At 46.6% G+C, this 14,595-nt stretch overlaps 1 protein-coding gene across 1 annotated transcript in view; it reads right to left on the reverse strand.

The window, feature by feature from the left end:
* Positions 1-14,595, reverse strand: part of MYO16 (myosin XVI) — a 401,807-nt gene that overhangs the window by 43,091 nt on the left and 344,121 nt on the right. Inside the window, exon 31 of the mRNA XM_022576783.3 lies at positions 11,737-12,768. Within this exon, the coding sequence (XP_022432491.1) occupies positions 11,737-12,768 (1,032 nt within the window). The remainder of the gene's footprint in view (positions 1-11,736; positions 12,769-14,595) is intronic.

Below are 14,595 nucleotides of genomic sequence, written 5' to 3' on the forward strand. Positions count from 1 at the left end.
TGAATGTCCCCGGAGCCGTCGCAGTGGCAGTGTCACATCACAGAGATGTCGGCCACTCAGGAAGGATGGGACACTGGGAGGGGCACTGACGGAAAGGCTGAGCTGATCTCAACGGCTTTCATCTCACCCAGAACTGCAGGAAGAAAGCCCCTCGGAGCCAGTCAGGAGGTGGCGGTCCCATCCTCAGGTGCCCACAACTAAGCATTTCTCATCCTTCATTTTTAAAGAATATACGTTTACAAGTACATGAATGTAGGAAAACCCTTTTCACACACCCTGGTGTAGTTCCTCCAAGACATCACTTGGTGGTGCCATCACGTCCTTGCACAAACCCTCCTCTTAAGTGCAAGATGCACTGGTCTCCTTCTCCCACTGCTTGGGTTTCACTCTCCTCCTTCCCTCCAGATAAATCCTACCTTCCAGATCAGTGTTTCAAAGGACATATTTATGGGTTGGAAAATCAATTTAGTGGGTCACGATAAGCATTTAAAAACGAAAGAGAGTAGAATGAATTGAATAAAAATGCAGCATTTCACAAGCATTAAGGGTAAGCAGTTTGAGAAGCCCAAGCAGCATCTTCCCGGACAATGTTTCTTGCTGCCTGGGTACCTCGGATCTCTCGTGTTTCTCTGCTGTGAGCTGCTTCTGAGCAGATACCATATTTTACTTCTAAAATCCATACAATTTAGTACAACGCCCTGCACAAAACACATCCTCAATGCATGTTTTGAATACATGAATGAAGCCCGCCCTTCTCATGTAACGATTTTTCCAAACCTCTTTGAAAACTTGAGGCAAGTAGCAAACAGCAACACAAATATTGTTACTCATTGAATCATTTTGCCTGAAGTTAACCTCCGATTTTTTTAATCCTGAAAAGGACTTTGTGTCTTGGGGGCGATGTCATAGAATGATTTTATTGTCTGAAAAATGGAACCTTTTCCCTAAAATCATTACAGAGGGTTCCTTAAGATGGGTTCGACCCCTGCAGCAATGGAAATGCTCCCTGATTAGCAGCTGGACCACATCGCTGGGTTTCCTAATGATCACCAGATTAAAAAGACATTTTTATAATCCCTCATCACCACACAGAAGCCCAGTGCCTCTGCCCCGTGTCGCTGTCCCAGCCTCTGGAGATTAGACATGATTTCTAGCCTGGGTAAGTGAACTACATCAGTGAAATGAACGCCAGCCATTAGAGTTTTACTGTCTCGTTTGACACGTATGCAATTCAACCAAATATCTGGTTGTGCTAAGTTTCATGTGCTGGGTAGGGGATGGACAGAAGGCACTGGAAAGCACAAAGGAGTCCCTTAAATGGAGCAAACATAGATTACATATTTTTCTCAAGGACTGAAGTAGTTATTCTTTCAGTCTTTTAAAACTTTTTAAATTTTATATTGGAGTAGAGTTGATTTACAATGCTGTGTTAGTTTCAGGTGTACAGCAAAGTGATTCTTTTTTTTCAGATTCTTTTCCCTTGTAGGTTATTACAAGATACTGTGTAGAATTCCTGTGCTATACAGCAGGTCCTTGTTGGTTATATATTTTATATATAGTGGTGTGTATCTGTTAATCCCAACCTCCTAATTTATCGCCCCCCCTTCCCCTTTGGTAACCATGAGTTTGTTTTCTCTGTCTATGAGTCTGTTTCTGTTTTGTAAATAAGTTCATGTCATATTTTAGATTCCACGTATAAGTGATATCACATGGTATTTGATCTTTCTCTTTCTGACTTACTTCACCTAGTATGATAATCTCTATGTCCATGAAGTAGTTATTCTTTTTTTTTTGCCGTACGCGGGCCTCTCACCGTTGCGGCCTCTCCCGCTGCGGAGCACAGGCTCCGGACGCGCAGGCTCAGCGGCCATGGCTCACGGGCCCAGCCGCTCCGCGGCATGTGGGATCTTCCCGGACCGGGGCACGAACCCGTGTCCCCTGCATCGGCAGGCAGACCCACAACCACTGCGCCACCAGGGAAGCCCTGAAGTAGTTATTCTTAACACAAGTTTCTATTAAAAATCCAGGAGGGGCTCCATTACAAGCTATATACAAAGGTGGTTAAATACCAAGAGACAAAATAAAGTCAATATAATTCTCATGAAAATTAAAAACAACTATACTCGTCTGCACTAGAGAATCTGCTGCTGGGCATTGGTTATTTACTTGAAAAAAGACATGTGAACTGCTAAGGGTATGGCGGGCGTTCGGCTGCTTTAAATGGATGTAAATGGATGCCCTCCATCCTGCTTCTAAAACCAGCCTGGCCCCTGTCCGGCTGGTGATCTCACCTGAGAACTGGAATTAAGCAAACATAACTCCGACAAACAGATGTGACTTCAGGAAGTAACTTAAGGGCTGCGAGCTTTGGTTCCCTTTTCAGTAACGTGGAAATGCCTGAATAGGGGTAGTTTTCACCCACTGCTTTGCTCAAGTCTTCTGTCTCTTACTTACTCCTTCCTGGATCTTTCCACGTCAAAGGAGAATAGTAAAACTAAGATCGAAAACATGCCTATTTGCTTGGGAATTACCCTGTTGTACCTACAGTGCACATATGCCAGTTCTTCCATTCTTTAAAATGGACATTTTGGCCAGGGGAGGTGGGGGGAAGAGTATGTTTGATCATGAGCCAGAGTTCTGGGTGTGAAGAAGCTCTTTTGTAGGTTTTGCAGGGCTTTGGTAATACACAAATTCTCAGGTATGCTACCGTGAGTGTTCCACTGTAAATGTGTGTCACCTGGGCTCCAGTTCATGTCTGCCATGCTTTGGTCCCTGCATATTTTAGGACCGAGTCACCTGTGTGGGGAGGAAAGCGAACTAGATTGTCGTTGATTTGGCTTATTACAATTAACATGTATTAGTGAATGTAAAATTGCAATTGCCCGGTATATTGTCAGTGTACAATGTCTAAGTATGAACATTTTTGGTTTCAAGGAGAAACCAGAAAAAGAAAGAAGTGAAAACCAGCATAGAAAAAGGTCTGAGAAGCTTCACACACAGCGGGTGTGAGGTGATGGCTGCTGACTCATGGGATAGGGCAGTGGGTAAAATGACATTGAATATAGCTGGCTCTCAGGTGGTGAGGAATTTTCTAGGCTAATCTGAGAATTAATCATAAAAATGATTCAAGTCAGCCTAAAGAACCTAAACACTCTTAGGTAATTAAGAAACATCTTTTTCTCTTCCAATCCTCTTAAGGACAGAGAGAACATGGCAGCGGTCCAGCTCATCTTTAGGGAAACTTTCCATGTACCCTGTCACTTCTAAGAGTTTCTTCACAAAAGGAAGAAAACCCCGGGATATTGTATTCTGTGGCAATAATGAGATGCGGAGAGCCAGGAAGGTCTTTATTAACTTGCTTTGGGAGAGTTGCTGAGTGGCTTAGAGGATAAAGCACTGGGTTTCTCTTTGGAGCCCCCAGTGGGCATTTAATTCAAAATCTAGTCTAGAGACCCCCAACACACAATGGCTGCTTGCTTTAACGGGCTGATGGCATGAAAAATATTTACTGGTTAGGAAAGATAATCCACTTCTGAAAAGACTGCCCTCTCTTCCAGAATTCCAGGTACAAAAGAGTCTCCTCCCACTGACTGTGCCTTAGAGAACAGCGGAGCTGGGATGGCTTCTCTGCCTCTTCCGGCTCATCTCAAACATGATGAACTATTTGTGCAAGATACCTATCTCTGGTCTGAAGGCATGCTGGCAGCTGTAGACTCACAGCCAAGACATTAAGCTAATTTCCCAGGATAATTCACACTATTCAAAGGGTAACTTTTTGATCAGGTTGATCTAAATATTTAATTGTCACAACTCTCTGGTTGGTTTGGCTCCTGGGTTTCAAGGAAGAATGAAGTGGAAGTACCTGCCTAGTGGAAGTACCAAGCTCAGGAGACCTCTGAGTTTAAGATTCTCCCAACAAACATTTATTGAGGGGCTCTGAGTACGGGCCTGACACTATTTTTTTTTTCAGCCATGTTTCTAATTTTGCCATTATCTATATTTCTGTCTCTATAGCCACGTAACTTAGGAAATAAAAAGTTGCCATAGAGACACAGATGAGGAGGGCTTTTTTGGGTGTGCCTTTCTCCCGCCCCAATCATGCTGGCTGTTGAGAACCACTTCTGATCATCTGTGCAGCCCTTAGCGTGGCCCTGGGACAGGGTGAGAGGTCACTACAGCTTTACCTTTTGGCTGGTCCTGAGCAGGCATCTGAGACGCTCCACTCCCAGGACGGACACTCACATCCCACAGAGTCAGATACTTCCTTAAGGAAAGATGCTGGGTGAGCGCTTTGCAAGTGAAAACAACTGCTGTGAGTGACTGCTCACCTGTCATTAGGAACTGTTCCCAAGCAAAGCCTCACAGAGGCTGAGTCAAAGGGAGACAGAAAGCGAGCCAGCAATCCTTTTGAATGTGAGGAGTTATTCCAGCCCCACCTGTGTGCTGTGGGTCCCTGACACTAGGGAGGGCAGTTTGCGGGACCAGAGAGTAGAAAGGGTTTTATCAGGAAGGTGAGGGCAAGGCGAAGGGTCACTCAAGGAACACGCCCTCAGCTCAAAACCGACACTTCTGTGTCCCTTAGGAACATTTCCAACAGTTTTATGTGGCCTTTTGCTTTTGTGTTTTTACAAAAAGAAAAGTTTTATGCATCCTCCTCCCATATCTTTTCCTGGTAAGGAGTTTATCTTTAACTTCAGAAGGGAATTACTTTCTGAGACAGGGACTGGGTATCATTTTTACACTTTAATTGTTTTTTGGAGACTAAGAATGCCACAGTAGAAAGGACCCAGGGTCTGGGAGAACAGAGACGTGTTTGATTCCTGACTCTGGGACTGATCAGTTTCTGCGATTATGGGAAAATCACTTCATCCCTCAGTCTACGGCTGCTCATTGGTGGATGGAGAGGCTGACACCTGCACCTCTGGCTTCACAGACAGGACCCGAGGAGAAGAGGCACGTCTGCATGCTTGGCCGACAGGAAAGAGCCACTTATAAGCATTAGCTATTAACACTATTAACAGAACACCACGACCAATGTTCCAGAGCATTTCTGAGTAGTTCCCATGCTCTGAGGTCACAGGCACATACCCAGAATTGCTACTATCGGTTTGGTTCTCTTTCTTCCTTTGGCTCTTAATTTGTAGGGGAGATCCTAAGGGTTAATGCTGAATTCTCGCGGGACAGGAGAGGAACGTTGGAGATGCTTCCAGGCCTTGTCGTGGAGCTTCCAGGTGGGAAGCTCATCCTGCCCTGCTTCCGTGCACCCTCTGTTTTCTCTCTCTCTCCTTCAAGGCTCACGGCCAGATGCTAAAAGGACCAGGTACCCTGAACTCACGTTCAGAGGCAGGGCTCACCACACATGGCTTCCTCTGGCTGCCATACCGGCTCCCCTCTGCACCCGGGAAACTAACTCCACACCCCATCATTGTCCCCATCACCCTTCCTGCCCACGTGCCAGCCCTGGCGTGAGGCTCTCCTCGACTGCAGCCGTCACGCACTCCCCCTGGGCTGCCGGGCACGCCAGCTGTGCACATGTGCAGCAGCGGCCCTGCACCGTGCCCTGCTCACCGACACTTTGTGATGAAATCTGTGCAACCTCTCGCTAAACGAGGCACAAACAAACCCCTGGGGTTCACGGGCCACTTGGGGGTTCAGTCACAGACCCACTCATGGTTTATAGCCTCCACGTAAAGCCTCTCACTGAAATGGGGTGGACCCCCCTGCCACCTGCACTGCCTGGACAGGGCAGGGCGCACGGATTTCTTTCTCTCTACTTTGGATTCCCTGTGGCAAGCCCCGTGCTCACATTAAGTGAATGCTTTTTGGATGACTACAAGGGAATTAGCTCTACAAGTTAATACAAGTCCTGTTTATGGGTCCCTGGTTGCACCATTTCCCTGTGTGAATTCTTGGGCATTTAGAGAGAGAAGGTGCCCTAAACTGGGAGAAAAATGTCACCACATTCACAACCAATATTAGGCATTTTTTCAACTGTTCAATTTAACATAGAAGACAAGGAGCTTTGTGCTCTTAACATAGGTATGTTTGGCTACTGATCAAAGCTCATTTCCAAGCGGACATAGACAAAGTATTATTTCTATTGGACATCTGGGGAATTAGAAACACTGCAATGTCCGGTTGCCAGTCCCAAACACAGATACTCTCCTTTACTGCAGCAGGGCCAGGAACTGGGTGAAAACGTCCTTTTCTCACAGAGAGATCTACTCTCCTTCTGTGCAAGCTCAGGTTCACCGGTACGGTAGGGGGAGCCATTTCTATAGCTCATCCTCGCCTGATAGATGATAAATGGACAGCTTGCTTCTCTGGGGATGTGAAGCTCGTCTTCCCGGAGGACTTACTCATTTGGAAAACGAGGGAAACTTAGGGTTGATTTAAAATGGTTCCAGAAGGCCGCGGAATTCCTTCCTTTCACAGGAGGGAGACCTTTATGAGAGGCAGGAGTGCGCTCAACTACACATCAGTAAACTATGTGCTTGCTCTCCACGCCCTTTATAATTTTCATGAAGCCTCAGGCCACCACCGCTCACAAATAAATCACCATGGAGAGAAAGCAAAGCGGCTGGGGAGTGAGAAAGATTAACAGCTCGGCACGGATAAACTGCTAGTAGAGGCTGCATGGAGGCAAGAAGCCTCTGGGATGTCAAGCCCTGCATCCCATGATGGGATCTAGACATCTGCATGAGGAGGACCAATTTCGTATGCCGCAATTTCATTACAACGCATCACAGATTAAATGAAGATGGTGTCGAAACTTCTGTCTCAAACACCAGGAGCAGAGAATGACAATTTACCAACACTGTCCTTGAGCAGGTCAGAGGTTTCTGCCTGTAATTCTGTGATAGCTCACTGATTTTAAAGCACCTTCTTGTTGCTGAACAACGCATAAGTAATTGTACTTAATTTGGCAGTGAGGCATCAAAACCTCACACAATGTTGATTTAAGATGCAACCGTATGTCTTTTGGGACCTTGATCTTTCATACTTAGTTCTGTTTGGATGCGATATTTAGAAATCCACACTTGTTGTCGTAGCAGAAAAGTTGTCTGCACAGCTGCCCACGTCTGGAGCTGTGCTCAAAGAACCTGTGGAAGATCTCGCAGGCCGGTGTTGTTTTGGTGGAAAGCTAACTCCTGAGAATTATTTTGGTTATATCATGAAAAACGAGTCTCCAGCATCCAGAGGTGGCTTCTGTCCTGAGCAACAATCTCACATTCACGAGGCTCAAAAGGATTGACTGGTCTGTACTAATTAAAGTGACTTAAGAATAAACCTTTTATTTCTTCTAAAGGACTTTTCTAATAAAAGGTTTATAAATATTTATTAGTAAATTGATTTGACATTGGGACATACTTCCAAATAATTCATTGATGGTGGAGAAAACTGGAGATGAGCTAAGATTGGCCACAGAGAGAGTTCATTCATCTATTCTCTACTTTTCTATGTTTGAAATTTTCCATAAAGCCGACTTTAAAAATAATTCTTTTGAAAATAAATGGCCCTATGGAATCAAGTATCATGCTGTAAAAAATTCATTTAAATAATATTTTGATTTAAAAACTCAAAATGCTCTTACTTGGAGTGTTTGTCAAAAGAGCATTGTCAAAATGCTCTTACTTGGAGTGTTTGTCTCTTACTTGGAGTAATTGTCATTTGGCTTCAGTGGTTCGTATGTGTAAAAATGCCACAAGGGCCAGGTTTAACAAATATACTTATATGTAAAACTGCTTTTTCTTTTTTAGGTAGGTTTTCATCAAATGTATTTAATGAACACCTATTATATGCGAAGAAATATTGTCTCTCTATATTTTTGGTTGTCAATATAATTTTTAACTACCTATTTATATCATATAAACTAAGGATGCACAGTATCAGAAAGTAACAAAGTAATGTTTTTTCACAGAATATTCTGCAAATCAGACTCCTCCACATTCTTCTCCAGATTTCTGAGGTGTGCTGCGTTGTTGTCAAAGCCCTATCATCTGATCTTTTTCAACGGGTACAGAATAATATGCTCACTTTACTTCATGCTCTAGATAAACAACCAGCTGCCACGGAGCCATCTGGAACGATGGCGCACCCTCGTGGCCCCAAGAAGCCAATGACTCTGCCCCTGCATTTGAATTAGGTCTCATAATTTTTGAAACTAGGCAACTATAAATAATTAGCATAATAATATTAATCATATTATGGCATCAGATGAAAAACACCTTGTGAATGAATGGGATAACCAGAAAGTCAGAGACAATTAAACATTTAGTCATTCTTCATTTTAAGGGCCCAGTGGGTATTCCACAATTGTTTACATCCGTGATCTGTAAAGTACATGTTTGGAATTTTTGACTTTATGAAACCGTTTTCTTCGTCCAAACTGTAGGACTCTTAGTTGTTACACCTCAGGTGAGCAAATATGAATTTTTAAAGGCTTATCCTCTGTTATTTTATTTATTTATTTTTTTCCTCTGCAGTCCTGGGCAGGTAGCCAAGACAAATGCCCCTGGAGCCAGAATCACTGCATTCAAGTCAGACTGTTTCTCTCAAAGGAGGAAGACTTTGAGAAAGTTTAATCTCTGTGCCTTAGTTTTCCCATCTGTAGAATGGGGATGCTAACAGCAGATACATTTTAGTCTTGTGAGAACTAAACAGGTTATTAAAACAATGCCTGGAGCATAGTAAGCACTGCAGCTACTTGCTGCTGATACTACCCCTCCCAGACTGCAGTCACATCTGTCACCTGCACAATCATATTTTGTCTATACCTGCATCCCGGACTCTTAGAATTTCTGTGACCTGTGTACCTCAAATTGAATATCCAAGAGTCTATAGAAAATGAACTGTTTTGAGGGACATGATATTTATGAAATCCCACTGGATATTAAGTCTATGGAGTAGTGACGTTGTAGAATTAAACACCAAAGGACCTCCTTTTCTATACGCAACTCACCATCCTTTATATTTTAACTGGAAATACCTTTAGCAGGGTAATAAGGAGCAGTTTAATCTCTTCAAGGTCACTTTCTAAGGAAGCGAGGGGAATATTTGGAACCCTTCTGCAAATCTGCAGTGCAGTTTCTCCATATCACAACGGTCCAAGAAATGAGCTGTAATTAATTCAGGTGCATTGAGGCGGAATTAGCCGCCCACTGGATTATTTGGTAAGGAAGCTATTTCAGGTGAAGAGAAGAATATGTTGAAATATAAAAAGGGTAAAGAAGAAGATTTAAAATCTTAAAGGGGAGAAGTCCCAGGACTCCAGTAAGTCACGAATACCAGCCATGCGATTCATTCAGAAGACAATGGATTACTGGCTTCAGGATCACATGGTGTAAACCCTAATAATCATATAAGCAGCTCCAGTGATTAGCTCCAGCATCAAGACTATTTTTTCTTCCAAGTCTTCTCTTTAAGCCCCTTTGACATCCTAAAAGAATAGCCTGTACGATCCCAGAAGGACACGTCCTGCATGCTGGTCAACGTGTTTCCTACATCATGGACCATCGGGAATCACACCGGTCTGAGCTGCACAGTTGGACTCCTGTCATCTGGTGCGAGGGGACGAGCCATCTCCTACTGCAGCTTCCTGTTATTACAGCCGCTGTGCTGGGGCAGAAGCTGCCAATTCATATATTTATGAGAAAGTCGTAAGTGGCTCAAGACAATCTTTTCAAAATAAAGAGTGTTTTGTAAAAGCCCACAGTAGAAAAATAGATATTTTATAATTTTAGAGTTGCACTAACAATGTTGTACTTGAGGTTTTGATACATGTTCCCAAATACCAGTTAATGTTACCAAGGGTAAATATTAGCACATCCACGCACCCTACCTGGAGGCCTCACTGGAATCCTCCCCTCAAGTCCTAGACTTAGGGATTTCCAAATGATGATGCCCGTCTACAAATTCATTAATTTCACTTCCTTGAATACAGCCGAGAAGAATTCATCCAATTCCCATCTATAGTAAAATTTGGTTTTAATAAACTTTTAGTTCCGAAAGCAAATAGTAATTTGTTCATTTAAGGCTTTTCTCCTAGAGTCCATTTTGTTCCTTGGAATGAAACATATGACTTGTGAAATTCAAGCCATCTCCTACTTACAAGGACAATTCCATTTATTAATGGTCTGTAATTAAGAAGAAATTGTTAGCTAAAAAAACAATTAGCTTATCTGACTGAAGAATAAATGGGGGGGGGCTTCCCTGGTGGCGCAGTGGTTGAGAGTCCGCCTGCCGATGCAGGGGACATGGGTTCGTGCCCCGGTCCGGGAAGATCCCACATGCCGCGGAGCAGCTGGTCCCGTGAGCCATGGCCGCTGAGCCTGCACGTCCGGAGCCTGTGCTCCGCAACGGGAGAGGCCACAACAGTGAGAGGCCCGCGTACCGCAAAAACAAAAAAAGAATAAATGGGGGCTAGGTTATTCACTCATTTGCTAAGTGTTCTTAGTCTTGACCTACTTTTCACTCATTGATAATGTTTTCTAGATTTTCTAGAGATTTTGGACCTAATCAAATGATGAAAGCCAATATATTTATGTATTTTCTTTAGGTGAAAGAGCAGGTTAACGCGTACATAAAACGTCACATCATGAGCTTTTATTTCCAGTCCTGCCACCTGACCTTAAGGAAGGTGTTTAACCTCCTGACCTTGAAGCTTCCCATCTCTGCAAAGTGAGAAGCCTAGTAGTTGCCATCTACATTCGGGTTAATGGCGTCACGGTCGAGGGACCTGCTACAATTTCCTTAAAGGGAAGATCCTTTGTATTCACGTAATTCCCCTCCCAAATACAGAACACTGGAAAATATTTTGGTTCTGTATAAAAAGATGTTTTCTGGAAGATGACTACATTCTCTGTGATTATTAAGAGAATCTGTGCCCAAATGGCACCTCTGGCTCAAAGGCAACCTCGTCTGAATGAATTAGCACGTGGTGAGCTACTTACAAGAGATTAGCAACAAATTCTTAATGAGGGCTTTTTGTGTTTTTGGGTTTTTTTTTTTTTTTTTTTGCTTTGCTAGCTACCTTCTGCTTTTATATGGACACAAAATAAATACTTTTTAATACAGGCAACAGCCTCTGGCTGCCACAGCTTAGCCCTGAGCTCACCTGACTGTCTGTCAACAGCTAACTAGTCATGAGACAGAGCTGCTCAATGAGAAGATGCAGATATAACAGAACTGAGTTAAAATTTTCCTTGGGTGGCAAAGGAACAGCACAAAAATCATTCATTCAGAACAACATAGCTTAAGTGGTACTGAGTGAGTGTAAGAGAGTAACTGAACAGGTAACCGTCCCAGATGCCGGGAGTGGAAGTGAGATGGACAGCACGTTGGAGGACACTCGGGTTAGCCGTGAGCTGTAAACCAATGGGGCATCTTGGCATAATGTGACACAAGTGCCCCTTCCATGTTGCAAGTGAATATTATCAGGAAACGGAAATCAGCGGCTCAAGCCGAGTCCTGCTCTAATACTTCTCAAGTCACAAGGGTGTATTAAACCCAGTTTCAGCGCTGTGGGCTGTTGCATCGTGAACTTTTACCTACGAGACGGAAAGATTCATTCTCACCTACCTGGCCATACTGGTTGCATAAGATGTTTGTTTTTAAGTTGGTACCTGCTCTGAACGACCCCGCAATGACCTCAAGCGTTCCTTAAACCGTATCTACGGCACATCGGCACACATCCGCGTCTGCAGCTACGCCTCTACCTCCGTGTGCGAAATTCACCTTCAGCTTCGCGGATCCTCCGGCCCGCCGCCGACCTCCGGAGCACGCTCCTTCCCGAGCTGAAGAGGCTGGCCAGCTCGTCCAGGGGGCTGCCCACAGGCCTGCAGTTCGGGGGGCTGTAGGCGGCCGGAGAGGGGGCGCCGGGGGCGGCCTTCCGGGGCTCGGCCCGGGCCGCCTTCCCGGGGGGGTGCGGGCTCCTGAGGCCGGGGCTGCAGGGCGCGCCCGCGGGGGCCGAGGTGGGCCTCGGGGGGCCCCGGGGCGGCTCCGCCGGCCTCCCCGCGCCGGGCTCGGACGCGGAGGTGAAGTGCGCGGGCGGCCGGGGGGCGGCGGCGGGCGTGGGGGGACGGGAGGCTCCGTGCGGCCCGGCGAACGCGGGCCGGTCGCCGTCGCCCTCTGGGGCTTTGGGGTGCTGCGGGGACGGGGGGCCGGCGCCCTCGGGCTGCACGGGGTACCTGAGGCTGGTCTCCAGGACCGGCAGCCTCTTCACCTCCAGGGGCGTCAAGGGCGACTCGTCGGACGCCGGGGAGCAGGTGACCGGCGTCGGGGGGAAAACGAGGAGGGGGGGCCGGTGCGGCAGCAGGTCGGGGAAGGGCGCGGGGATGTCGCACGCGTCCCGGCAGGGCCCGCCGGCGTCGCCGTCCTCCGAGGGGAGGGGGCTGCGGCCGTCGCGCGGCGGAGGGGGCGAGGCGGACGCCGAGACGCCCGCCCCCAGGCCGCCGCCCTCGGGGGGGGCCCAGTACTTCATCTCCTCGTACACGGCCTCGGCCGGCTCGGGGCTGCCGGCGCGGCCCAGCATCTCGATGTACACGGGCTCGGGCTCCGGGGGCGCGGGCGGCGCGGGGATTCCCGGGGCGCGCTGCGGGCCGCTCGCCCTGCGCCGCGCACCGCCGGCCCCCGCCGCCCCCGGCCTGGCGCCCGAGATCTCCTCCGAGGAGCCGCTGAGCTTGGTGTGCGGGCTCCGCGTGGGCTTCCGAGGGGGCATCTTCTTCACGGCGCTGTAGTCGTCGCTGTGCGGCCGGGGTCGGCTGAGAACTGGGCGAGGGCGGAGAAGGGGCGGCAGTGTTAGCGGGGGACCCGGCCCGAGCCTCGCGCAGCGCGCGGAGCTGCCCCGGCGCCGCGACCGGCGAGGACACCCGGCCTCCACCCTCAGGGTCCAGTTCTCCCCCCCCCCCCCCCGCCGCGGGGTCTGGGTCCCTCCACCCTCCAGGGTCCAGGTCGCTCCCCCCCTGCGGGGTCCGGGTCCCTCCACCCTCCAGGGTCCAGTTCTCCCCCCCACCCCCGCGGGGTCTGGGTCCCTCCACCCTCCAGGGTCCAGGTCGCTCCCCGCTCCAGGGTCTGGTTCTCTTCAACCTCAGGTTCCCCATCTCCCCACCCTCCTGGGTCCGTGTCTCCCGGCACTTCACAGGACTGCCAAGGGGAAAGCCAGTTTTGATCTCGGAGGGGGAGGACAACTCCCACCAGTCAAGGAAGAGGTAAGGTGGCCAGTAAGGAGGCCCAGGATTGCCAGCCGCCTGCAGCGGGAAGGGCCTGGGATGCAGCGGGGTGGGCACCTTCCATCTGCACTGGCACCTGCTTATGCCTGGGTTCTGAGGGCCTGATACACGTGTGGACTAAGTACTGGCTGAACTGCTCCTCATGGCTTTTAGAGAAGAGAAAATAGGAGACTGGAGAGAACCAGCAAATTAGCGAGTTGGTGCCCTGTGGGTGTTTCCTGTAGGAAATACCTAAGCTGGATTATTTAAATGGTCTAAAAGGAACACGACAAAACACCATTGAAAACAACTACATGCATGGAAAGATTATTTTCCTAAAAAGAACGTTGTTAAAATGATGCCAAGGGCTTGTTTTACAGTTAATTAATATATCTGAATCCTAACACACTTAACAGGGAAATCAAGAGTGTTGTATTTCACTAAGAACTTCAGTGGCAACTTCGTAAGTTGAAAAGAAGGAAGATATTTAGAAAAACAAAAGAGCATAATATTAGCGAGAACTAATTTTTAAAGAGGCAGAAAAACTACTTAAATATGACTCAAAACATTTATTAAAGTTTAAGTTAAAAAATTCTAAAAGACTTATTTTTCTAATTTTTTTACTGTAAATTATAGATTTTATTAAATATAATTTCTCTGGAGCCAAGATGTTAATTTTAGAAAATTACACACAGTTTTACTAAAATATCAAAACTTCTCAAATATCTTGAACTATTTTACCAATTTGGTGCTTTGCTAATCTGTAGGAATTCTTGATCTGAATAAGCACATCTAATTTTGCTGAGTTCCTGAGTTTTAGGGCAGCCAGGCTTTTCTCTCATTATGACTGCATATATGAGAGTATCCATCTCCACTTTCAGAGTGACAACTCCACTTTTAGGGTTAAAATTAAAGGCTTTGGAGTCAGATGGGCTTGGATTCAAACCCCAGCATGACCACCCTTTCATGCTATCATTCATTTAGTCGCGCATTTAACCAGTATTTATTCAGAGACACATTAGTGAATATACAGTAATTGTCCCCTTCCTTCCTCTGCCCTCCTGGGTAAAGTCAGACAATAAAAAAAGTAAATAAAACAAATGAGTTAATTCCATAGCATGTTAGAACATGATACATGCTATGAGGTGGGAAACTACAGGCCATAATAGTCACAGAATTGGGTCTGTGTGTGTGTGTGTGTGTGTGTGTTTGCGCGGTGGCACCGGTGCAAATTATAATTTTAAAAGAGGTCTTGGTCACATCTCTCTGGGCTTCAATAGTCATGCCTAAAATGGTGATATCACTAAATCATCTCAGAAGAATAAAATAATGTATGTAAAGTGCTTAGCTCAGATGCTGGCACTTCGCAAACATGAAACAAATGGGA

This window comes from Delphinapterus leucas, chromosome 18, assembly GCF_059928025.1.
Source record: "Delphinapterus leucas isolate spDelLeu-1000000601 "Yukka" chromosome 18, BTC_Dleu_Yukka2, whole genome shotgun sequence".
NCBI classification, from domain to species: domain Eukaryota; kingdom Metazoa; phylum Chordata; class Mammalia; order Artiodactyla; family Monodontidae; genus Delphinapterus; species Delphinapterus leucas.